Below are 27,037 nucleotides of genomic sequence, written 5' to 3' on the forward strand. Positions count from 1 at the left end.
AAAAATGTTCAATGCCGACTATTATTCTGGTGACTGGGTTGGGACTTGTCCCCCAATAAATTAAAATAGGAGTGATTATTAGTGTATTTTATTTTATTTTTAAAAAGAACACCACATCATTTACAGTAGTCAGTAGATAAGGATAGCACTTTAATACATCTGTGGTATTTTAACACAAAGCAAGGCTCTATATTGTACCGTCAAAAAGGTCGACCATGTCCCCACTGGTTTTCAAAGTACTTGAAATACTTTTAAATTCAGTCATGATAAAATTACAAATTTTCTAAACTTCTAATGTAACTCATACACATGCAAAATACTGTAACATTTGATTAATAGTGTGCACAAATCTAAGCATTTAAGTCATTTTTTTTATTTCAAGTATTTTGAATTTATACCCCATCACCGTAGCTAAACAAGACATTGACAGACAGATTTTAAATATTAAAGCTAATACTGTATTTTTCATATACTGTAAAATTTCTGTATTTTTCATCTGATTAGAGAATACCTGACTGTAAAGCCCAGTTCAGACCAGTGATTCACAGTGAGACAAAACTGTTTTCGGACACTGCAGAGAAACTGGCCAGTCTGAGCTCGACTTAAGCTGGCTGATCACCGGTGGCTGGCTTTAGAACGTAAAGCACGTCGGCTGTTTCAACACCCAATCAGCTTGTAGTGAAGTCCACTGGTCAAGTTAAAATGACCGCAGACAGCGTGTTTTCTTGCTGCAGGAGGTGCTCCGTCCCCACCAAGCCCTCTGTTTCTGTCCTCACGGTGTGCCGATGGGTCGTCGCTGCTGCTCGCTGTATGTGCTTATGCCTCACATTCTCATTGACTGTTTAATTGGCGCTGGTTATTTATATTATTGCGGCGTACTTATTATGATTACAGTCAATCTGATGCTTGTTTTGTTTATGTTTTTCACCATTTCATCACTACTACAAATGCAACTGTAGCCATGATCTCACTATCACTATCCTCATTCATATTTTAAGAAGCTACAAATAATATTCAGCTGGAAGAACAAAGAGTCGTTGCAAATAGATGATACACCATTTCACCTAGTTGCATTAGTGTGAACGGGCAATTTTTCAGAACGTAGCAGAATGGAGTGTTGCATGGAGTTGTCTGTTTCAACTTGTCTCCTTGCAAATCTTTGGTCTGAACTGGGCTTAAGGTAACGAAAAAAGTAGCACAACTTCTATGACAAGAATGAAAACAGTTGGCAAGTCTGCTCTGAACATTACCAATTTCATACTGGGAAAATAAATGGCGAGGGCTAGAGAGTTAATAATTGACAGGTGGAGTCTGTTGGGACTTTTAGCTGGAAGCATCTTCTAAAGCAAGCATGTGCAACAAAACAATCAGCGTCAATCAACACGGGAAACAGAGAGAGCTGCACCTTGTATGTAGGATTGATTTTCACAGTGAGCTTTAAATGTATTACTTCTTAAGAACAAAGATAATGCCTCACTTACTAACTGGATAAGTTTACCAAGAGTTCAGGAGTAGCCACGCCGATGCAGATCCATCAATGTTTTACGCGCTTGTTAAGTATCATAGAGCAAAGGCAGTTGCTATACAAACACCTTATATAACTTCTTCATGAGTGTTATTTCCTATCACAGTGCTGATAGAGAGAGAACAATAAATGAAGTACCGAGCCAAGCCTGCAAATACTCAGATGTCCTGATGTTTTTGTAGTTGTTGAAGATGGGGAAAGAAGTTTATACAACCCTAACAAAAAACACATTTACAATCATCTCTGCCCCTCTCTCTTGCTCTGCTTTGTTTTTGGTCCTGACTCCTATCAGTTCCAGTGATATTGAAAAGCTCATGTGTTGTGGTGACTAAAAAGTGCAGAAGAGATTTGACATCCGAGGACAGAGACAGGAAGAGAGAAAAGACGCGCTAAGAACCTTGAAGCGGCTAAAGCCAGAGGAAGTTAACAGACACGGCAGCGTGGTTTAATTGAGGGTGAAGGACTGTGATTTTTACGAAGAGCCCACATACAGTAGATCTATGCTGAAAGTAGCTTTGATGAGGAGCCTGTCGGGCACCAAGGGCCAGAACATACCGGCAGGTAGACAGGAATGGCTCGGGGGGAGTTGTGGGGCTGGAGCTGGGAGTTTGGAGAAAGAGGTGACTGGTCTCTCTCTCAAAAGTGTTTCTTTTATGATGGGAAGGTTTAAATAGGGGCTAGGGGGACAGCAAGTCTCTGGGGGGCAGTTAACAAGCTAAAGAGTGTGAAGTGACTGTCACCCTCTCTGAGCACACACTCCTCAAACACACTTCCAGCACCAGACAAGCGTGGCCTTAGGGTGGTACTCATAATTAAAACGGGGACTCTTTTAAAAAGCAGGTAATTGCTACCACTGACAGGACAGCCCCACTTCTGCGTTTTCTCTATTTCTCTCTTTTAATCTCACTTCAGAAATGAAAAATTTAAATAAATAGTTTGTCATTTTGGTAAAGCAGTTATTTGCTTTTTTTTTTTGCAGAGGGTTAAATGAATACTTCACCCACAAAATCATTATTTGTATATCAATTACTCACCCTGTGTTATGTTGGAATTGTGAAGAGAACTGTGTTTTTCTTGTGTGCCTCCGGTGAACGAAGAATCAAAAAAAAAAAAAAAAAAACAGAAAAGTTTTGATGAATTAAAGTCCTAGGGGTCCGTGTTAACAACAGCAAAAGTATATCAAGACATTAACTTGCATTTATGCAGATTGTCAGACGACATCACAATCATCTAATAACTAGAGGACCAAGAGTTTTAGGTTTTCTGTTGCTTTCTGTGGGCAGTGGTCTCCTTCTTCACTCCTCCATGGGGAACAAAGAATCCAAAAACAAAGAAAATATATGATAAATTGGAGTAAAAGGGTGTTTACAAATTCCAACACAACTAATGCAGTATAATCCAAATCTCATTTATCCAGGCATATGCTCAGTACTTCCCAAACAGGCAGAACTTCCCAACAGGGAGCTTACCTAAAAGTGAAACTTATTCATGCTCTCCTCAGAGCCAGACTCCACTGAAAAAAACAGTAATTTTACCTTGATGAAGGAGATGCTGGTCTACCACTGGCTCAACCAGTAAAAATTGTGTCTGTTATTGTTTTTAAAGGATAAATTCAGGTTTTGCAAAGTCACAATATAACCCAAACAAACTCCTCCTCAAGTAGGCCAGTGGTAGACCAGCAGCTCCCGTGTTTGTAAAGGTAAAATTACAGCTTTTGTCAATGGAGCCTGGCTTTGAAGAGAGCATAAAAGTTTCAGATTACAGTTACAGATATTATAGTGGTATCAACCTTCTCATGGCATATATCCCAAAAAGGCAAACTTTTCTTTTTAAATTCTGATCCACACAGACAGTATTACGTGTTTTTTGTTGTTCTTCTTCTTATTAAAATTGTTGTTAAGAAAAATACTGCATAAAAGCAAATGCCTGAAATAAAGGGGTCATCACCGTTGACTGGAGTGGGCTGAGCTTTAATGCCTTGCCTTAATCAGGCTCATTACACAGCTTGTAAAAAACAGACAAGAGTGTGGGAAGTCACAAAAAAGGTGTTCTTCATTTCCGTCCTGCTCTCTCAAATTAAACTGCAAAGATCAGAGAGGGTGTTTCATTGAAATATTAACACAGGTGATCAGAAAGTCTCTCAGGCTTCATCTGGACTAACTCTGCTGACACTCCTGCAACCTGCTCTGTGTTTCCGACTGCTTGATGATTCAAACCAGCAGCAGTAAAAGAAAAAAAAAAAGAAAAAGAAAGGCTCCCCTAATTTGCCCCATGTGGCCAGAGAGAAGAAAAGAGAGTGAAGGTGTCAAAAAACGGCCTCCTCGCTGGTTCACTGGACAGTAATGGAGCTGATTTGACCGCGTTACAAAATGCTCACATCAAGGGGAGACAGCAGAGGTCATGGGATAGGAAAGGGGATGTAAGTCTTTCCAGGTGTCCGTGACCAAAGAAAGGAAGATAAAGAAAAGAGGACAATAAAATCCTCAGGTGAAAAGCAAATGACTTGTTTCTAACAGAGTAAACTTTTCTGAGAGAGAGCAGAAAGAGGACGGTGCTTGATGCAGGCTCTCTCATTTGTTTGAAATGGTTATGAATGAGTGCGGTGGCCCCACCCCCCCACCTCTCTCTCTTTCAACCCCCTAGATGCTGGCCCTGCCCAGGATAAAATGCAGGACAACTCAGCCGGTGCCTCCACAGAAGACAGGACTGACTGACTGACTGCGCACAGCAGAGCGTGAGGCCGTTCACTGACTGCTTCACTGCCCCGTGCTAGCTGCCACACACTCGCTGACTGCCGCTCACTCTGACACACACAGACACACTCTCACTGCCTCTCTCTCTGTCGCAAACACACACCGGCTCTCTCCCTCCCATACTCGCTCTCTCCTTCTCTCTCTCTCTCTCTCTCTCTCTCTTTCTCTCTTTCAGTATCACACACTCACACATACACACACATACATGCACACAGTCAGTCACCAACCCTCATTCAACTCCCTCTCAGCCACGGGTCAGCAGCTCAGACAGGCACCTTGTTCCTATTCAGCTGGAAAGAGTAGAGCATCGCAAGGTGCACACACACATACTTAAACACACTGAAACACACCTATCCATACACACAGACAAACACAAATACACACACACATGCGCATCCTCATACAGCCAAGGACTTTATCTGTGGTACGGGAAAGAAGACCTCAGTCCAAGGAGGACAACAAACAGGAGCAACACTAAAGAGGAACTTTCAGAGGTGGATTCATAAATTTACAGCACTCCATGAAAGGATCGGACAAATAGAACCAAAAACAAGACTGAAGATGACAACTGGAGAAACTTTGACAAGCCTGTTGCTGTAGGAAGGCCTGCTGTCAGCCTGAAGTGGAGATTGGTCATCTGTGACATCCAAAGGATCTGCTGTGAGTGCCATTTCCCACCCTTCTCTCTTCAGGACTCCCACCCTCTTGTCATCCCTCCATTGGGACATCTCGCCATCATCAGCATGCCTACAGCTTGCACAAGGTGCACCTTGGGAGTCTGACCCACCATGTGCAGATGGACGCCGTCCGTAGCTCATCTCAGTCCTGAACCTGCCCTTGCCACCACCACTATCGCAGCCTCTGCCGGGCGACCTCTCCCCTTACCCAGCGCAGCCTCCCTTTGCCTGGCATGCTTCACCCTACTCCTGGTCACGGCTGGCACCGCCACAGGGGCCTGTCCTCCTGGGGTTGGACATGAACCCCTGCAGGTGCTGGCGAGTGGCATCAACTGTTCATGGACGTTGGAAAGGCACACTCGCAGTTACAATCACCTAGAGGGCGACGTCCGACTACGGCGACTTTACTCCGCCAACAAGTTCTTCCTCTGCATTGACAAAACAGGCAAGGTGGACGGCACTCGGCGGAAAAACTACGCAGACAGTAAGTGCATCTAAGTTCTGTAGCTCCTATGTGTGTCAAAGAGAGGACAGGATGCCCTGTGACGTTCTCTTTTTTATTTTTATGGCTGGACTCTTATCTTTTCACTTTTATAGCAGTTCATAGGGATACCCTATGGTTCTATCACTGCTGAGCTATTTGTGTTGTGTTTGGAGCATGAGAGACTCGTTGCTAGGTAAGAAGGGAATACCCTAGTGTGGATTTAGACTCCTCATGGGAAAGCCGGCACAAGAAAGCTGACTTGAGGAGAGACATTGAGCATCAGTTGGCAATGCAAACTGGGCTTGGAAAAAAAAAGTTTCACTGGGGATTAACTTGTCAAAACTGTGACGAACGTGCTACAGTTTTAAGTAGCAGGTGTAAATGAGAACATATTCTTCCAACATATGCAAACACGGATGCACGCGTTTTGTTCATGGTTTGATTTGTCTTAAATAATGAGACAGCAGACGTCAGATTTAAAGTGCTGAGAAAAAAAAGCTTCAATTTAAAGCCTCATGCAATCTGCATTTGTATTTGTGCTTTCTTTGTTGAGCAATTTACTGTTTGCCATCATACTTTTTGACACTCACAGACACAGCTGTAAATCCCTCTACAGAGTCTCATATGATTGTGGCTCTCTGTTGCACCACACAATAATAAATCTTAGCAGCTTCTCAGGCGGGACAACGTTCAGCGGGCAATGGTGCAGTTCCAGAAAGGCCCAGATAGGTTATTGTGTAGTCTGTATCTGTGGCTCAGAGACACCTGAGTAGAGGTTGCTCATACAGCAGCCGTGCCTCTTCACCGTGTCCATCAATGGACGTCTTTCAGATGCCTGACCAGGTCAGATGAGCCGAGTCTGGTCGTGATCTGACCTCCTCCTCCTCCATTAGTCACAGGCTGACTGACTGACTGGATAGCCCTTAGAGACGTTTATGCCTTTGACGGTAATATTTATGCATTTGGTCGTTAATGCCTTTTTATACAAGTGGGTGAGTCAGAGTTTTTCCATACGGCTACCGGGGGCTGGAGCAGCTGCTGCGTCCAGCCAACAGGCCAGCCAGTCTGTTGCCACTGTTTCAATAAGCTCCAAGCTGCAGACTGGATGACATTTGTTAACCTGTCGGGATTAGTCACCTGGCAGAATCTTTTAAAACCACACACACTGGTAGAAATTCAAGTTGAGATGAATTATTACTGTGTTAAATCTGGACCTGTGGGCTTCTCCAAGTTGGGACATTATTCTCTCATATTAGTGGTAATATATGTCAGCTACCATAATAAAATATTGCTCCCAAACTGTGCTTGAATTTGACACTTCAGAGGTCATGCTGGAAGAGTGGTAGCAATACCAATCTGGCAACATGAGGGAGTTTGAATTGAAACAAGTGCTCAGAGTCTTTGGAAAGCAGCAAAAGTTATAAGTTAGAAATCCATGCTTGTTCTTGCCATGTCATTAATGCTTATGTGGTTGCAGTAGCTCTCTGTGAAAAAGTGCAGTCCTCTTAAATATAATGTCCTCATACACTTTAGCCATCATCCTCTCATTTCCTTTGGTGGAAAGAACGATTCTATCTGCTCGCTCGCACAGAGCGAGGGTGTGTACCTGCACCCTGAGCTGAGCACAGCGCCAAACCAGCGGTCATGTAGACTTTGTGGTCAGCCTGTGGTTGCGCCTCACAATGGGGCAGATCTGGTTTAAGGCCGTTTTGAGGTCTCACTCTGTTTCTGTGTGAGGCTACCGTTACTGCCATCACATAAGGAGGCTTTCAATCAGACTTAAAGCCTCCTGACCCAGACAATTTCTTGATACTGATACGGTGGCCATGCTATAGATTAGAGTGGCAGGACAAGCAGGAAGTTGTGCATATTTCATGACGAGCGGTGACGCAGAGTGCAACATGGGCAGAAAGTCTCACACAAGAAAGAGGACACATTTCTTCTCAGGATGTTAGCTTAACTTTTGACATATCTTTTTTTATCTAATATGAAATAAAAAAAGTTTGAGATTTGAGTTTTTGCACTCAAGCACACACACACACACACACACACACACACACACATAGACAAATGCAGACATACACATTGTTGGAGGCACAGCTCTGTTTTGGCCTGTTTTACAATTCCCACATTCTTCCATTGCTTTGTGCAACATTAATCTACACTAGCTGAGCCTAGCATGCAGCTTCCCCGAGCGCTGCCCAGCAGTCTGGCCGACCCCTCCTGTCCTCTGTGTTGCCCTTACACTCTTGTCGACACAGCTATATTGCCCCGACAGCTCTGCCTGCTACACCCAGGCCCCGGCCCTCACCTCCACCCCACTCAGTTTTTCCAGCCCCAACTCCCAACTCCCTCTCAGGTGCAAAAACAGTTGGAATTAGTCAACAGGCTCTCTGCTAATTGAGGTTGGAAAATATTGTATCAATCCCAGTGGAGCAGGGGCATGGAACAGCTGAGGGAAGAGGCGAGATGGAGAAAGACATGAGAGAGCCGAACAGGGTTGACGGGAGATAGAGAAAATCACAAAACACAAATAGTACATAAATGCGTATTTGTTTGTCAGTCTTGCTTTTTAGTTTATGAGGAATTAGCTACAAGTATGACATGCAAAAATATTGTTCAGCAGTCTTTAAAAGGCCTCATCAGGTGCTATTAAAGGACAGATAAGAGATTAAATGCTGTCTGAGTGATGAAATTCAAAACTTCCATCCGCAACAGACAGATCAGGCTGAATGTGTATCAGTATCATCTCCAAAATGTCCTGAGAAAAATGTCCTGCCTTGAGAGCACACATGCAGAAACATACACAAGCATACACTCAAACACACACAAACGCTTTAGTTTCAGGTGTCAATTCATGACGTCTGTTCTGTAGAATCAGGCACTCTGTACTGTAAGCTTACCATAAGCTTCAATACATTTGTTAATCAAATCAGAGACAGACATCAGATAAGATGCAAGACTTGACTATCATCCGCATGTGAAACTGCTCGCTCTAAATATAGATCCAACTCCATACAGCTATCATCAAAGTTTCTAAAAATAACTTGTTGAAATAGCCACGAGAAGAGACAAAGTACAGAAGTTTGAGGGAGCGAAGGGGAGGGCCTCGACATGTTTTTCTTTTGACCTATGGCAAAGCAGAAAATGATCGAGGGGAAAAATACACCCAAATGTTTACAAAAGCTCCAAAGGCAGGTACGCATCATATCCTGTCCTGGGTCATCGGTCATTGCCTGCTAATTAGACAGTGCTGCAGCACAACAGCTGCGTGGGCACGCCCAGCAACCATTTCATAATCAATGTAAATCATAAAGTACAGTAGTATGGACTAGAGAGTAGAGTCCAGGGGGGGAATGCTGCATGTACAGTCACTAAAGTCGAATTCAGATAATAAATGAATGCTAATTAAAATTTTATGGCTTTAATTACAAGCCTGTTTTTTATTTAACTCCATCGTTCTGTTTTGTTGTACAAATTCTTAGGTGTATTTTTTGGCATGCTGCACTGCATATATTTAATTTAATGTTTAATTTTTTCATCTCATTTTAAAGGATGGGCTGTTAAATTTTGGGTGTGTGTAGCTGAAGGCATCAAACGCTTGTGCAGCCTCCAGGTAGTGACAGCCCGTTCACCCTTAGGAATAAGGTCACCTCGCCACGCCGCTATAATCGCAGAAGTCACTGCGGCCAGGCAAGCTCCATTCTGCCTCTACAGCCGCACAACTCTCACAGCCAGGGTGTGTTGTGTTTACCAAATTTCCCTTGGTGTGCAACATCTTGCTGTTTGATGTGAGAGTTTTCCTAGTTCATGAGTGTATTTGACTTGGATGGGACCCATGGGAAGAAAATCTTCCACCCTGCTGAAATATGTTGTGGAAATTATTCAAACTTGTTTTAGACAGGGGAAACTGTCACACACCAAGGAGAGACTGACTTGAATTTGAAATGGGAAAAGACAGGACGAGTGCTGCAGACAGATGACTAAATCCACCAGAAAGGTTTGACTAGTTCGACAGCGTTGGCAGTAATGAAGAGTTAAACCACTGGTATGTGAATTTCAAGTGTGGGTGTTTTTTAATCTTATCTCCTCATATTTGAAGATTTGTTTAATTCATGGGTCAACTGAACTTAAAGGGAGGGTTCACCCCAATATCAGAAACACATATTTTTCTTCTTACCTGTAGAGTTATTTATCAGTTTAAATTGTTTTGGTGTGAGTTGCCGAGTATTGCAGATATGAGCTATAAAGGTATCTGCCTTCTCTCGAATATAATTGAACTTGATGGCACTCGGCTTGTGGTGCTCAAGGTGCCACAAAAATACATTCGATAAGCTCAACAGAAATGTCTCTTTCTAAAAATCATGACCCAGTTACTCAAGATAATCCACAGACCTTGTTGGGAACAAATCATGTGGGAACTATTTTCTTTGAGCAGGCAAAGAAAAGGCTCGCACACTGCAGGGCTCCTCTTCAGTGCAATTTATTCACAGAGTAAAATGACGACGTTTCGAGCTACCGCTCTTCATCAGGTCAACTATTTTTTTTCTACCAGACTACAACACTAACCATATCATATCATATCATATCATATCACTCATGGACGAGAGGCTTGTGACAGTGCGAGATGTAAACATTAATGGCATCTGCCTCAGCTGAACTCAAACGTTACCTAGCTCAGTGGTGCAAGGTCTGCTAGCAGCAGATGCACACTTCCTTCTGCGCAGTTATACGGTTGGCGGGTGTAGAAAGAAAACAGTTCCTACACAAAAGTGCTCACGATAAGGTCTGTGGATTATCTTGATTAACCAGGTCATGATTTCTGGAAAGAGACATTGCTGTTGAGTTTTTCCAATGCAATTTTTTGGGGCTTTGAGCACCACAAGGCAAGTGCCATCTAGTTACATTATATTTTCGAGAGAAGGCAGACATCTCTACGTTCGATATCTCCAAGACTTGAGACTGATAAATAGCACTACAGATAAGAGGGAAAATGTGTATTTTTGATTTTGAGGTGAACTGTCCCTTTACCACTGAGCAAAAAACCCACTGCTATCATCTTACGATCTTACAATCAGCATTCGCTTGTGGGTCAAATGACTCTGCAGTAGTCATGGGTATTCATTGTCTCCAGCTACGATTGGCTCCAATCAGCAGTGATCCACCCAGGTGGGTGGATGCATTAATTTTAGCCTTCTTCCCGGCTTCACGCTATGACGGGCTGCCAGAAAATACCATCCATCTCTGTCCAAACAGACCTTGAATATCATCCTAATTTAGTTGGCACTGAGTTTGAGAAAGACTGAATAAGTAATAGAAATAACAAAAGAAGTAACCACCTTAACATTTTCACTGGCCTCCATGCTGTTTTCTACTGTTTACTATCCTGACTGGACACGGGTTGTGATGTCAGACATGACACACCAGGGAAAAAAAAGAAGAAAAAAAGAAAAAAACACCGAAAGGCATGCTTGTCTGCAGATCACTGTACATGGTTCTGGTCTACTGACAGTGGGAAAGCACTCTAACGCCATATTTTCATGGGTTTTCCCTAGTTTAAAAAACCTGCATACACGCGCTTATTTTGGCGAGAAGGTGGTGTAAGTGTAGGCGTAAATGCTGCTTCAGTCATACCTCATTCTCAGGAAATAGTACCATTATGTACCATTCATGAACAGTCATACAGTTAAGTATTCTCCAGCTCTTAAGTACTCACCATCGTAATATACTAAAACAGAAAACACTTAAAACTATTTTAATTGGATATAATATATGCATACATACATAAATACATGCATCTTTTTTTAAATTAATATAAAATCAGACTAAAAATACCACTATTCTCCACCACCTGCTCATGTGTTATCTCGACTGCAATTTAAGGACAATAGCGTACACATGCCAAAGTCACAGACATTACAAAATGTCTGTTCCGCACTGTCTGCCATTTTAAAGGTGTAAGAAAGTTTATTCTGTTCTGGCCATTCTACATCCCCACCATGACTCACCATTAGTTCTGGTAGAGCTCAGACGAGGACGTGTGACTGGATCAACAGCACCGGGGGCTGGAGGGGCTAAAGAGGGAAGCACCTGGCCGAAGGAAGTGCTTTGGTGTTTTGAATCGGGAGAATACACATGTTAATGAGGCTAGGAGAAGGGCTGGGGCGTGCTCTGCTCAGTATTGAGGTGGAAATTAAAGGCTAGAAGGAGTGCTGGAGCGTTTCCCGTTGCTCATTAGGCATTATGTAAGGTTTCCTCTGGGTCGTCTCAACTGAGAGGGGATTCGTGGACATTTTGGATGCCAACAGGAGGGTAAAATCCCACGAATCATGCATTTATTATCCCCTCAATGAGGACAGTGCATGGCCTCAGCATGTGGGAGACAAACGAAAATCGACCCTTTGTCAGCTGTTCCTCGTATTAAGAGGCCAAAAGCTAAATAAAACATCACTGGCACACGCATGCATGTTGAACACTCATGTTAAATCTCTCTCAAACACACACACACACACACACACTATCACCATCCTGGGAACATCGCAGGACAAGAGTGTCAGTGTCACCCTAATTAGCCGAGGATCCCTGGTTTATGCCACCAGGGTTTGATATCATGAATGGGCTCGAGAAATGTAGCAATTAGTAGCTAACAACCTTTAGCAGTCTGGCTCCGGCTCCTCTCTGGGATTTACTGGGTTCATCAGCAGGTTTATAGAGTCTGACTTTGGCTCCAGCAGCCAATTCCTTTATAGCATCCCACAGCTCTGGACATCCTGTGGGTGTGAAGGGAACACAAAGGAGAAGACTTCACAGTGCCAGTAACCAGCTACTTGGATCTTAAAGCCATTGATAAAAGATGTTTGCACTGATGTCCTGAAAAGCTTCTTTAAAATCAGAGAATGACACTGAATAGGTTCAAGTATATCCATTTCTAAATACTCGAAGGAAGAAATAGTGTGAACATCAGAAAATGATTAAAGAGTGTTATGGAGCAAGTTTAGGTTTGACCTTTAAATATTCTTCGGGCCAGTAAAAATAACCATTATACTTTGATTTTCTGTCTCTTTCCCATAAGCAGACGATCTGTTGCCTTCTAAAAGCTGCTCCCTCAATGATTTAGGTGCTTAATACATCATCGTAATGAGCCACTATTAATTACCGCATGGCAATGTAATATTGAACATGGTCACAGCCAGGCAGTAAGTTTTTAAAATGGGGGTAAAGAGTTTGGCCTTTTCCTCAATGAGAACACATTAGCTCTGTTATTACTCTGTGTGCTTTTTTGTGAAAGGTGTAAAATGAGTATTAATTAGACCAGATGGGAACAGTCGGCCAGCTAGTCTTACTCATGCAGCACCACATGTTTGAAATCATTCGCAAAAGGAAATTCTCACCAAGGAGCAGCCGCCACTCACATCTCGGACCCTACACGCACACACACATATGCGCTGACGTAATCAGCCCATTGAGTCGAGGGAGACAGGTCTTGCCTCAACCCTAGATAGACCAAGACAGATTAATGGTTTTGTTTTGACCCTTCCAATAAAGCCTCTCACCTCCCTGCTCGAACTGAGCCAGACATCATGTCTTGGAAGGCGTTTAACCACTGGCCCAGGAATAAAGAAGCTGAAAGAGAACCCCTGGTAGACGGGGGGAAAAAAACAACTTGGCATCCCTAAATACAGCTACGGCTGACTGGCTAAAGCTACAGGAGTTTAAAGGTGTTCAAATTTAACCTAAAATCACAAGGAGCCCGGGACTAGGAAGCAATAATAGCAGGAATGTAAAGCACCTGTTGCCCTGAGGACAGATATCCCTCCCTGAAGGATTTTTCTTCACAATCATAAAGGAAGCAATAAGAAGCAGTAAAATCTAGCATGTCTTTCTCATAGGTGACATTCAGGTAAATCTGGGGCTCCACACCCTTTTTTCCCCCGTGAAGCTTTCAGCCACAGGCGCGCATGGGAGCTCTGTGGACTTTCAGCAGACTTTAATCTCAGCCACAAACAACTGACACACACAAAAGGAGCGACCACAACCTGTGCATCAATCTGTGTGGCTAAATATTGACTCGCTGTCAGGCAATTGGGTCATAAAAATCTAGTTTACAACACCTGGCGATGTGTAGGAGACTGGAATTCTGTTGAATCACGACACCTCTGTGGAGAAATGGTGGTGACTAACTGGAAACAACATATATTTATATTTAACTGATCGCACTCAGCACCAGAAAGCCTGCAACGAACAAACATTTCTTATCATGCAGACATTTTGTCATGTATTTCCCTGTGAGTTAAGAGTTTGTAAAGCAAGTTTACACAAGAGTCTACAGCCAGGCCAGCTGCTGTGTGAGGCTGTGATACTCACTGTAAACAGATTATGGCACTAGAAAAAAAGTCAGGGGATTCAACCCCTGGGGAACATGAATTGTGTTCTGGAAATTTTCATACAAATCCATCTGGTAGATGCTAAGATACCAGCTGGCACCTCATGTCAATATGACGTCAGAAAGACATTAAATTTTGGTTGCGATGAAGACTGAGTTGCCAACATTTTAAATGTCTACTGAAGTTAGAATTTCATCTTGTGTGGATATTAACATTATGACATTATGGCAAATGTTGGGTTTTGTTCTTCATACCTTACAACTAAGTGTTGTCATTCCACGTTGTTTGGAAGATTGGCTGGTTGGATTCTGATTACTTAACAACACAATTTACAACCAACAAGATATCACTATCATCTGTTGGCAGTATTCTACATTAAATTGACATTGGCATTACAAGTTGTTCTGAAAGAGAATTTTGGTCACCCGACATCACAACCTATATTCAGCCAAACATCAGCGTCTAAAGATGTTAATGGCCAGCTGGGATATTTCACAGAATAAGTGACTAATTTGCCTTATAGCACTATATAAAAAGTCATAAAATTAGCATTCATCCTCCGGGCATCATAAATGTAGATACAAAGTCTGACAGAAATCTGTCGAGATATTTCAATTAAAAACAAAAATGGCACCAGAAGAAAAACACTGTAGGAAAAGCAGCTCAGACAGCGGAATAAAATGTTGGCATTGTACGTTTCTGCACACTATGGATTTGTTCAATCTCTGTTAAAGAGGAGGAGGTGATAGTGGATGACATGACACTTGGGTGAGACAGCTGCCAAGCAGCATGCCACTATTTGAAACCAACAAGAGTGGGTACTTTTTAAGAAGAGGTCAGGACATTTCCAACCATATTTTTAGCAACTGAACCAGATATTACATATAGCTACATATGGAACGTATAAATGTAAAGTATCTGTGTGTGGTCAGTGGCGTAAGGAACTTACGATGGGCCCCAGTGCATACTATCTTGCATGTATTGTGTTGACACAAATACAGACTTGACATTTAACAACATCAACATACATAATATTACCTGGCAATCATCATTGCATATCTGACAAAAATATCAAAGAAAGTAAGAAATGAATCATTTAATTGAATAGTTTTTATGGTTTATTTATAGATTTTATAGCTTATATAGAAAAAGCATAAAATTTCGTATTGGATAGCTACTATTTCAAATAAATAAAAATGAAAAAGTAAATCATGACGTAGATTGGTTTGCCTTTTTGAGGACATATACAGCAAATGGCACTGTTTTTAATTTAGGACCATCCTTTTTTTTTTAATCAATCCTCTTTGAACACGTGTTTTTATTCAAGGTAGCAATCTGAATCAAGGGCCCCCTCTCCTTCACAGGGCCCTCCACCCCACGGGCCCCAGTGCAACTGTACTCCCTGCACTGTCTATATTTAAGCCCCTGTCTGTGGTTTGCAGAAACGTACAATGCCAACATTTATTCTGGCAATTGGGTTGGAAAAGTCAGGGGATCACTAAAATCAGTAAGATTGATCCTCTGGGGACCATACATTTCTGTACAAACTGTGATGACAATCCATGCAAAAGATTTTTTTTTTTTTTTACATATTTCAGTCTGTAGCAAAGCCATGCTGCTCACTTGGCTAAAAAAAGTTAACCAGACAGAACAAGATCATGAATGTGGAAATCAGACTGAAGAGGTTGTGAGCTTAAATGATGAATGACGGCTTTTATATAGAATATATGTGCCACGGATTTGCAGCTTGAAGTGTTAAGATCATATAGCAATTCCGTGAACTTCACTCTTAAAGCCCCAATGTGAGACTAGAGTAAATTTAGTTTGCAATTTGTTGCAGTCCATGAAGTGAAGTGCAGATAGTGCATATCTGAAGATAGACCATCCACATTCAGGGGAAGTCTCTGTCTGGACTGAATAACTGTTGCGAATGCATTTCCTGAAAGTAGAATAATTAATGCAAATGTGGAAGGCTAAAAACAGCTGCTCGGACGCAGGTCTGCGCATACCAACAGGTTGAGACCATAAAGCGTCTTCTCTGAACCGCATTACACACATTCAGCCGTACCTGCTTTTTATCTCTAAGGCCATTTCGCTAAACGACCACGAGCAGGATGTGAGTATCGTGTCACGACTCTTTTGAATGTGTGTGTACTTTTTAGAGAGCATGTGCCTGTGTTTATACTTGTGCCATTGTGGGAGCATGAAGTGGACCCTAAACTGAAAAAGATGTGTGTTTCCTCTCCCTAATGGCTAATACGAAACAGACCTTACCTTGCACTCAATTCAGAAGCATGTGTGTGTGTGTGTGTGTGTGTGTGTGTGTGTGTGTGTGTGTGTGTGTGTGTGTGTGTGCGCAAGCCGTAATGTGCAAGCTTGTGTGCACACGGGTGTTCTTCCCGTCTGGAAGGCCGTGTTCCTCATTAGAACACAGAGGGTGGCACAGAGGATTGCAGTGATAAAGCTGAAGCAGGACAGTACAGTCCACATCACACATCAGGCCACTCCTGTATGGATCTTTGTCCTTGAATGCAGCGTCTGTCTTGCTGAATCATTACTACAAATTTCATCTTGCGTATTTAGCTTCTCAGAGCATGACAAATTGGGTGTACTATCATAACATTCATCTATAAAATTCCCCCCTTTTCATCTATTTCTGAGTGACTCAAGAACAAAAGGTTGCAGCTATAAAGTGTTTTCCTGCAGAGAAATATTCAAGTGCATGTTAAACACCGGCTTTTCATCTCATCTTGGCACAGGTAGAAGCTGGTTTGATGTGTACCTCCTGCCTCTCTGTACCCATTTCTCTTCATATATTTTTTCCTATACACATATCTTTCACCTTGATTCTTTCTTTGTGTCCGTCTGCCCCTTTTTACCTATCACCATCCCTCTCTTTCTCCTGCTGTCTCCATTTCCCCCTCTCCTCCCCTGCAGTGGATAGGATTGGGGTCAGGGCCCTTTGGCCAGTGGAGCAAGTGACAGCTCTGACAGGGCCCTGATTTCACTCTTGTGCCTTCTGTCACCTCCCTGTATGCCCATCTCATTTTAATAATGTAAATATGGGGCAGGCTCAGGCCACAGAGAATATTCTGTGTCCTGGTGCTCACTCACTGGAACCTCGCTGCACACCTGAGCTGCACATGCACACACTTTTAGTCGGCAGTATTCTCCAACTCAGATTCAGTGGGTTTTCAGACTGCTGCTGAATACAGAACTACTGACAAAAAAAACCTGTATTCTGTTTGTTTAATGGCGTCCAGGAAGGATGGAGCTAACATGGTAGACAAAGTTCTGAGAATAACAGAAAACATACAGGGAGGGAGTCACAAGAGACAGATTCAACGAGGAATGGTCAGATTTGAAGCGGCAGAGGCCAAAATATCTAAGTTTTGGTCCCAAGTTTGGGTCAAGCTCCAAAATCACAGCATCCTACATTTTCTATAATGCGACTGGATAGTTTATTAGACCTGCCCAGCCTCCTACTTGCCAACTTTTTCCCAATCATCACACCTCCAATTAGTAATGCACACGTTATGATTAAAAAGTCTCAGGCCGAAGTGAAATATGACATGATCCCCTGTGGGTATATGAGACCCCCAGAAAGAGGAAAAATCACAGGGAATACTACCGGCTGGTCCAGGAGCTTCACCTGGATGATGGTCAGTTCAAAGCTTACTTTAGAGTTGGGGACAGCTTACCTACGTCTTGCAGCTTACCTAGGGCGACACTGAGAGTGAGCTAACATAAGCTTCACACAAACCATGTACGCTATAACTTGCTGTCAATTGCCACCACACAAGGCTGAATTAATCCAACTGGACAATAGGATGAAATGCTAATGAAATTGGGCACTTTTTTTTTTTTTTTGGATTCATGGCATTTAGGGCACTCCTGCAAAAACACAAGGCGCATAGAGCAGAAAAATGTGAGACACTCAGCAACGCAAAACCAGTGAGTAAAACTCTCATTAAAAACAATTACAAAAGCCGCCCAGGTTTGCTATAATGTGCTCTGTCTGTCTGGGCCTTAAAAGTGATGTGCATTGACAATATTTCTCAATATCCACAAAACTCAGGTTTAAATACATTTAAAAGCCAACTGTAAGAGACGTGAGGCGGCCATTTTTAGTTGGTTTCCAGCCACTGTAAGAAACATACAGAAACGTTTCCCAGATGTGATTACGACCCAGAGGTTAACGTGAATGCTATCTATACAAGTCAGAAAATCGTACTCACCATAACTTCGTATGTTATGAATGCAACATGAGTGAATATTTCAACACAACTCAACCACCAGAAAAAATGCTGGCACTGAGCGTTTCCGAAAACCACTGATACGTTACATTTCCATGTCATTATGTAGCAAATATGTTGAAACATTACATTTTAACAACCCATGTGGTTAAGTACAATCACAGCAGGAAAAGCAGTGATGTCTCGGCAAAAACAGACGCTTATCGTCAAGTTTGGAGCCAAAACATTTGTTGGAAACACAGCAACAACTCGCAAACACACAACCAGTTTTGTCGTCTGTTGGTCTTGAGCGGTCATCTGAAGTGGCCTGCAGTCAACTCATATATTACGTCACTTTAGAAAAATTGATATGATACATATGAAACATGCAACTGTAATGTATTCATGGTTTGAAACATATAATGCCAACATTTTCTTCTGGCAACTAGGCAGTTTGACAAATTCAGTTAGTCAGCCTGCAAAATCATCACCTAAGAGATATCTGAGCCCATTGTGCTTGAGAGGAAGGCACTACAAGTGGCTCACTGGGCTTACTCTAATCTAATCTAAAAGTATAAGAGTATTTGCCAGTGTAGACACAGATTCACTGTGGTTAAAACTGTCAGGGAATGCTGGTTTGGCTCAGATGCAGATGCTCTTCAATAACTACCAGAGAAGATGAAGGTAGGAAACTGTAAACAAGGCCTTTGTTTGGTCCTGATTATGTTTCCACTCAGGGTGGCTGAGTCTGGTCTGGACAGCCAACCAAACCAGCCACAGATGGAAGACACCAGCTTACTGCAATTTAGTGGCACAGGAGAATGACCTCAGTCTAATGTGGATCCCGCCATCCCCAGCTGCCCCTCCCAAGGTACCAAAGCGCAGGAAACTGCAGGAGCCGTGAGTCACAAAGCTCTCGGCGGGCAGATCTGTTCGTAACTATCTGTGAAGCCTTTGATAGCCTGCTGTTCGCTTGTTACGGATGTGATGCATGATTTGGAGGCAGTTTGCCCTCCTTGATTAAAGAAAAGGCCTCTTGGTCGGTAAGACAGCGGCCCCTCCGTACCACACAGACGCAGACGAACAAACCATGGGCTTCGTTAACCTTTTTCACCTCTGCTATCCCTCAGCCTCACTACACCAGCCCTCCACCCGACCACCCGCCCAATCCCTCAGGTTGTCCTCTAGTGTTACCTTTTCTGGCTGGCTTGCCCCCACTGTGCTTGTAAATTTGGGGTTTGATCAGTGGAGGGTCTTTTCCCTTCTGATTCAGCATCCTGGAGGTCCCTAATGAACTGACTGATGTTCCATTACATACAATCACAGCTTAGCATGTCTGAGGAAGTTAGTGTTCAGTGGTATAACTACCATGGGGTGCATGTTGACAGGACATGCAGATACACTAATCACTGTTAGATGATGGGAAGTGTGTATGTGTGTGTGTGTGTGTGTGTGTGTGTGTGTGTGGCAGAAGAGATCCAACTACTGCTGCAGTCTTTGACCTGATTTTTTTAACCAAAGTTTTGATTTTGTACATACATTAAGTGTCCGTTTGTATCACTTCAGCTGTGTATAAGCAGCAATTTTGAACATTGAAACTGCTCAAAGACACACAGCCGCCTCTCTGCACACATACACAGATATATCCAGACGTGGGTGGTGATTCTGGAGTACTGGGTCAGTCCGTCTGGGGATAAATCAGACAGCCTAATCTGTCCTGTGAGGAGATGGAGGGTAATTGGTCACATTTGACCCCCGGCCTTGTGGACTGTGGGAACGCGGGCTTTATCTACCAGCGGTAATTGGCTAATGAAACACTTCCGCAACTCCTCCACTAGATTGTCATCCACCAGTCGGGATTGGGTGAGGCATGCGTGTGTGTATTTGTGTGAGTGCGGCCGGTGCAAGTGGCCAAGAGGCATGTGTGTGCGGGCGAGAGTGTGTGCGAGTAGAGAAAATGGCAGGATGCGGAACTCCCTATGGCCATCTCCACAGCGTTATCAGCAGCATCATTATCAGACTGATACATTGACAGAACACACATTAATGGTTGTATGGTTGCCATTACAATTTAAATTTAGGTTTTAAATAGAAATGGTTAATGTAATTCAAATCTTTGGCCCAAGGCAGAGTTTTTAATGTGGCACATACTGATAGCGTAGCCATGAGACGACATAACTGAGTGTCTGCAGCAGGTCATTCTCTCAATACCACGGTCGATATGAAACAGCCCTGTGTCATATTTTATTGAATTTTGCTCATGTTTATAGCTGTTTTGTGTGATCAGTTATCTGGGCAAAGCCGTGCCCACATCAATCGAAAGACGAGAAAACCAGGGTGGGGAGAGTGAGTCGTGGGGGTGGGTGGAGGGGTACTGAGAAAAAAAGGCTAAAGTTACGGTGGTGAGACAATGTCTCTGAGGTCCCATCAAGTGAGCCATTCATAGATGCAGGCCTACCAGTTTGTGGAGCCAGGGAGACACTCCGATAGAGTGGGGCCCAGGGTGGCCTTGTCTTTTTGTCCCAAGCTGACCCCTGCTCTCCCGCCTGGCCTCTGCGCCCCTCACCTGGCCTGTCCCAGCGCACTGGTAACAGGATACCTGTAATTTGCTCTAATGGCCTTTGAAAGACCTGGCTGGGCTAATCCCTGGAGTACTTCTCCCAGCAGCACCGTATGAAAGGGTGGGGGTAACAGGGCCGAGTGCGAGTCCTGAAAGAGGACCGGCCTCTGGATTGTGTGTGAGAGAATGTCACCCCTTGCGGCCGGGGCTGGGGCCGAGGGAGTGCGGGAGTCAGCTTTCAGCAGATCACCACCATGTGGCTTGTTCACAGGCTGAAAAAAACCCGGGCTCGGCTTGTAGAGAAGAAGATTGTCTCTGCTTTACACCTCCCTCAGTGGCTCAGTCTGGCAGGCGGGGGGAACTGGCGGAAGACCAGCCTGCACACAACTCTGTGAGAGTGCACTTCAAATTGTTTCCAGATTTCCTTTTGTAATTTGTGCTAAGGTACTGCTTCATGACATTTGCTCATTCAATATCAGAAAAGATTGATATCCCTTGTATTGCAGATTGCAAGAGGAGCAGAAATAAAGACGGAATGGTTTGACTTTAAGTTAAGGCAAAGCTTTTTCCATGACGAGACGTCACCTGACAACTGTCAGGTGTTAGAATGGAAGACGTTCCTTCCGACAGCAACCTGCACGAAAAATTGGTGAACGGCACAGATTTTCTGAAATCATTAGTACATGCCAGTTAAAGGAATACTTGATCCACAAAATGACCATTTGTATAACAATTACCGCATGTTACCTTGAATTTCTGAGAAAAATTTTGTTTTTCTCTCATGCCTCCATAGTGAGAATCCAAAAGAAGGTGAACATTCTCCATGAATTGAAGTAAACAACGACAGCGTTTAACAGCTAAACTATATCTAAGCATCCTTTACAAACTCTCAATTTGTGTAGTATAATCCAAGTCTCATTTATCCAGTTGTTTGCTCAGTACTTCCCAAACACAAGCATTTTTGCTAAAACATTACAAATTCCAAACACATCTGTACAGGCAGTCTCATGCACGGCAACAGGATCAGACTGGGAACAAAATGATTGTCTGGCAATTTTCCTTGAGACCAGCCCCATCATTGCCCACAGTAGCCATTGCTACTCTTTCCTCCGCTTTACTTGGTGCCACAAACAGAGTATTTTTTATAGTTATAACTGCTGCTAATGTTAGAAACACTTTGGAGCATCAGCCTCAAGTACTTTTTTCCTTTTGTCTCTGACCTTTACTGCTCAACGTATTGTTTTTTAGCTCCTTTATTCTTCTAGGTTGTATTTTCATTCAACTTACTCCACTCTGTCTTGATCTAATTTATTTTCTTCTTGACCTCTGACATCACATGATGGACCGATTCACTTGAAGGTGTGGGGGAAGGTGATGATGGCTGGCACCACTGCGCATACCTTACAGTATAGGTACTCTGCTGACAGTCTAAGGACCGTGTGATCCCTAATCAGAAAGGCTGTTCCAACATCAAGTGGGCTGCAGGCAGCAATTTTGTTATACAGCATTGTTGGTGGTGGCCATGCGGCACACAAGGGTTGGCTAGCCCATCTGGCATGTGCCAGAATTGCCCAATGGCCTGTCCAAGCCTGACGGCTGAATGCGCAAGCTTAACGCACATGCTACTCATAGGTGGAAGTATTTCATATTGTAATATTTAAGCGAACATGCATGTGTTTGCTAGGTACTAAGCATACTTGGGCTGCCCCCGGCTAAGAATTTTCCTAGTCTACCACTAGTCATCATTTATGGCCATTAGTCGACTAGTCGCCTGCATGTTTACAATAGTAATGTAATTATTAAAGTATATATTTTGGGCGGGGCAACACAATGGTTTGAGTTGAAGGTGTGAGAAAGAATAGTATCAGTAACACTGTTAACACTGTGCCACATAACAGAGAAATACAAAACCGTACTAATGAACCTTCATTAATATAGGCCTATATTTTATCTACAAGTGCACGTCACACATTGAGCGAGCCGCCTGTTAATGACCCTGCAATGTTTGCCTGCAGAGTTTACATATCACCTTGGGTTCGTCCTTCACCTTCTCAAAATGATCCCACACTTTAGATTTCCTGCCCGACATGTTATTAACTAGCCTGTGGAATAACCGCAGGTACCAGCCCTGGAAATTAACCTGACTCCTGTCCGACTGCTGAACGTGGCCACTTCCTGTGTCTGTCCTTTCAAATTAAATTCCCACATGGTCCAGTCATATAGGTTTCAATTTATTTTGACAAGGCACAGCTCCTAATAGTTTCACATTTGTTTGGTTTACTGCACAAGTTGTGATTGTTTGTTAACGGATGTTTTGATGAAGTTTTGCTTTTGGTAAATGTGGTCCCCAATGACTTCAATTTATGAAGAATATTCGCCTTTTTTTCTGAGGAGGCACGCGAGAAAAATGTTTTCTTCCTGAATCCAAGGTAACACAGGGTGAGTAATTGCTATTCAAATAGTCATTTTGCGGGGGAAGTATTCTTTTAATAGCAAAACTAATGATAATAAGGATAACGATGATAATAATAAAACCACTGCTGAACAAAAGGCACTGGCCACTGAATATGGACTCAGATTAAAAAGACAGGAGGAAAATAATCTTATCAGTCTCATCTTGACTCTCGTCCCCCCAGAGATTTTAATGGAATGCAGGAACAGCAAGTGATATGTGGGCAGGGAAGACCAGCCCTCTGCCAGTCTTTTCTCTGCTTTCTTCCCGTCTTTTCTATCCATCGTCCTTGTTTCCTTGACAGGGCGGGCCGCATGCGAGGGACTTCACTCACAAAAATACACAACACATGCAGAACAGCCTTTCCTGCGTCCTACTTCCTCAAGGTATAAAGGACATTGATTGTACGCAGTCATATTTAAATGTCAGCACACATGCACACTGTGTGTACAGAGTGAATTAGAGAGTGACAGCGTGTTTAGATCTGCAAAAGTTCAAGTGTGTGCAGAAAAAAAGAAAGGTGCAAAAATAATCCTGTTTCTTATTTCCTTTGCTGTTACTTTAATTATGTGCTTTATAAATTCTGTTTGATCAAACATGAGTCGAGTTGAAGGATCCCTAACTGTCCAGGAATTCAGAGCTAAATTAGGCAAGAGAAACACTGTTCAGACCTCCAGACAGTCTGAGCTCATTTGAGGTACTGAATTACTTGGCATGTTGGCTTGAATGTGCTGCTTTGACAAACGTGGTGGGTGATGAGAGCGAGGGCTGTTCAGTTCATTTCATTTCTTGTTTTTATCCTTCGTAGGTTGTTTTAATCTTGCTTTTATTGCAAAAAAAGTGACGAAAATTTGATGTTGTAACTGCAGACTGGATATTTTGCGTATTTGTGTGCGACCAGTCCAGCCCGGCTCAGCTTGCGGCAGACATATCTCATAGCTGTCGGTAAGGGATGAATAAATCATCCCAGTCCTGTGAGAGTTAATAGGTATGATGCATGTCCGGAGACCCGCTGCAGACAGGCTGGTAGGGAGGGAGGGAGAAGAGGGGTGACCCAGGCAGGGAGAGAACCAGACAGAGACAGAGAGACCTAAGAGGTGCGAGTCCGACAGAGGAGAAGTGAGGGACAGACGGGCAGTGAAAGGCTAGCTGGCAGATGGGAGACAGGAGGAAGGAGAGAAAGACAGGTACAGTTTGTCGTGAGGGAGGGAGAAGCTGCCTGTTGCCCGACAGCTGCTCTGCTCTGCAACAGAGGGCCGCTCACAAACACACATAAAATTGCACGTGAGACACACATATATACACACACACACCAAAATACGAATCTCTGCTGGAACAGTAGAGCTCTCAGAGTGGCCGTCAGAGCTCCTTTTAAAGAGACTGTAAATTTTTATATTGCTGTCCAGAACTGGTTGCTCAATTAAAACCAGTAACAGCATTGCATCATATGTATTTTGAGCCTGATCACACTTATTCAAACAAAAATAAATGTCATAATTTCATCACTATGTGTGTGAAACATTATGGACAGTGACTCAGCCAGGGTGTTTTTACATTAATGAAAGGGAAATCCTGAGCAAACCCTCAACTTTAACCAAAATAATAAAGTCTAACCTTCCTCGGAGTAAACTTCAGAGTAAAGAGCATAAAGTATCATCCCCTGGCCTTACCCAGAATGTTTCAGATGGGCCTGAAACATCCTAGAAGCTGCATTAAAACTGAAAATGGGGATCAAAGAAGACCTAATTTATAATGCTGTTTAAGATACAGGGCAGAAAATCATCGTGGCACTCCAATCAGTCAAAGCAGGTAGTCTGGCCTTTAAAAGCAGATGTAAAACACCTGCTCTGACATCGCTCGTTGGGGTGTGGGCAAAAGTCCCTATATTCATTAGTCTGTTGCACTCAAAACACCAAGTCTCTGTTCAGCATCACTGTTGATGTTTTGGAATACAGGTTTGCATAAAAAGCTGGCAGTTGACCACCAAGTTAGAGATGTCCTTTACAGTGACATCATCCTGGTGAGGACCCAAGTCAAGTCGTTTGAGATAAACTGCGCCTCGCCAAGAAAGTGGGCGAGAGCAGGCGGCTGCAGCAGGAGGCGGTGACAACAAGCCGCTGAGTTTCCCCAACAGTATCCAGCAGCCTTCAGTCTGTACAGGAAGTCATACAAACGCTCACATCCTGTTAGATCTGATGCTTATTTATTATAAATGTTATCAGACCCATATATCAGTTTGTTCGCAGTCTCCAACTGTTAAATTATGACACAGTACCCTATATAAATGCAATAAAGGCGATCTGTAATTTAGGTTCATGGTTGAACCCCCATTTTAAATGAACTGCCACTGCGGCCACCTCGATCCCACGAGGTTGTTTCTGTCTACTTTTGTATGACGTCGGAGAAAGTTGGGATGAAGTCAGGCACAAATCTAACCGGCCACCGCTGGTGATTGAATCTGCGCAGGCCTGTCTCATCTCAAACAAGCCTAATGTCAAAGGCTGGCTGCTGTGTGTGGCTGCAGGAGAGGAAATGCAACTTGGTCAGGGTTGCCCATAAAGGAGGGGGTGGGCGGGCGGGGGGGGGGCTTTCTTGGCCACAGCCACCAGGTGGGGACCCATGAGGGCCAGCAATAATCATGGTTATCCTACATATACTCACAACTCACATGGTGGCCAGGTGGGTCAACGACTCACATTGTGACCTTGACGACTCTGACACTAAGCGCTCACATGTGACCCCTACGACTCTGCAAGGGTTCCCACCCACACAGGGTTTAAAGCCTGCAACTTCATACCTGTCATTAAGAACTGAGGAAGCTTCTTGGATGAGAGGCAAAACGTCTTCAAGAAACGCAATCAAGTCCAGTTGCCTATGATAGAGCACTTACCATTGTTAGAAAAGGGGGCGTGGCTCTACTGCAGTCCACTTTAGATGATGTAGAACACCATGACTGGCTTACAGACAACTCATCAAATAAGTCTGTGCACTTGGGCAGAGTCTGATGACAGTAATCAGACGGAAACGTTATGGCCATTGGAATAGACAGGGGATCTGAACGGGTTAAACTCATACCGACCCCCTCAGTACTGGAAATAGCCATTTAGGGAATTCCACACCAACGTCTAATCAAGGGCTGTCTGCACATGGTGGATTTATCCCAGGGGTCAAAAGTTTGGTTGATAAAGTATACTTTACCAGGGGAGACTCAGTCAGCCACTGAAGTCTTGGTTCACAAGGAGGATCATGTTTACTCTTGTCTTTGACTCAGTTTGAGTGTTTTTTGTATATATGTTGTGCATCTGTGTGTTGTGATACATCTCCAACTTTTAATGCCTACCATAGGCCTACACTAGAAGGCTTTGAAAGACTTTGAAAATACTTAAGTCTGAGACCATCTCACATCTTAAGACAATGTCAGCTTTTGGTCACACACTATCAGATGTTACAAAAACGGGGGATCTTATAGGATCACTCTTTACAAGACTACACCTATATTCCTTTTGAGGGTTATTTCCCATCCTGCTCCTGGTGGAACACATTACAGCAGACTCTCTTTAGGAAAAATGACGCATTAACAATCCCTTACATGTCCGCAAAAAGACATACAGTCAGGTCCATAAATATTTGGACAATGATACAGTTGTCATCATTTTGGCTCTGTACACCACCACAATGGGTTTTAAATGAAACAATGAATACCTGCTTAAAGTGCAGACTCTCAGCTTTCATTTAAGGCTTTTTTCAAAAATGTAGTATGAACCGTCTAGGAATTACAACCATTTCTTCACACAGTCCCCCAACTTTAAGGGCTCATAAGTATTTGGACAAACTAACATAATCATCAATTAAACAGTCAGTTTTAATACTTGGTTGCAAATCCTTTACAGTCAATGACTGCCTGAAGTGTTGGACACATAGGCATCATCAGATGCTGGGTTTCTTCCCTGGTGATGCTCTGCCAGCC

At 43.2% G+C, this 27,037-nt stretch overlaps 1 protein-coding gene across 1 annotated transcript in view; it reads left to right on the forward strand.

The window, feature by feature from the left end:
• The first annotated feature begins 4,223 nt into the window (after positions 1–4,223).
• Positions 4,224–27,037, forward strand: part of fgf22 (fibroblast growth factor 22) — a 39,397-nt gene continuing 16,583 nt past the window's right edge. The window contains exon 1 of the mRNA XM_050054881.1: positions 4,224–5,439. Within this exon, the coding sequence (XP_049910838.1) occupies positions 5,067–5,439 (373 nt within the window). The 5' untranslated portion in view covers positions 4,224–5,066. The remainder of the gene's footprint in view (positions 5,440–27,037) is intronic.

Source organism: Epinephelus moara, chromosome 10 (genome assembly GCF_006386435.1).
Source record: "Epinephelus moara isolate mb chromosome 10, YSFRI_EMoa_1.0, whole genome shotgun sequence".
In the NCBI taxonomy this organism is placed as follows: domain Eukaryota; kingdom Metazoa; phylum Chordata; class Actinopteri; order Perciformes; family Serranidae; genus Epinephelus; species Epinephelus moara.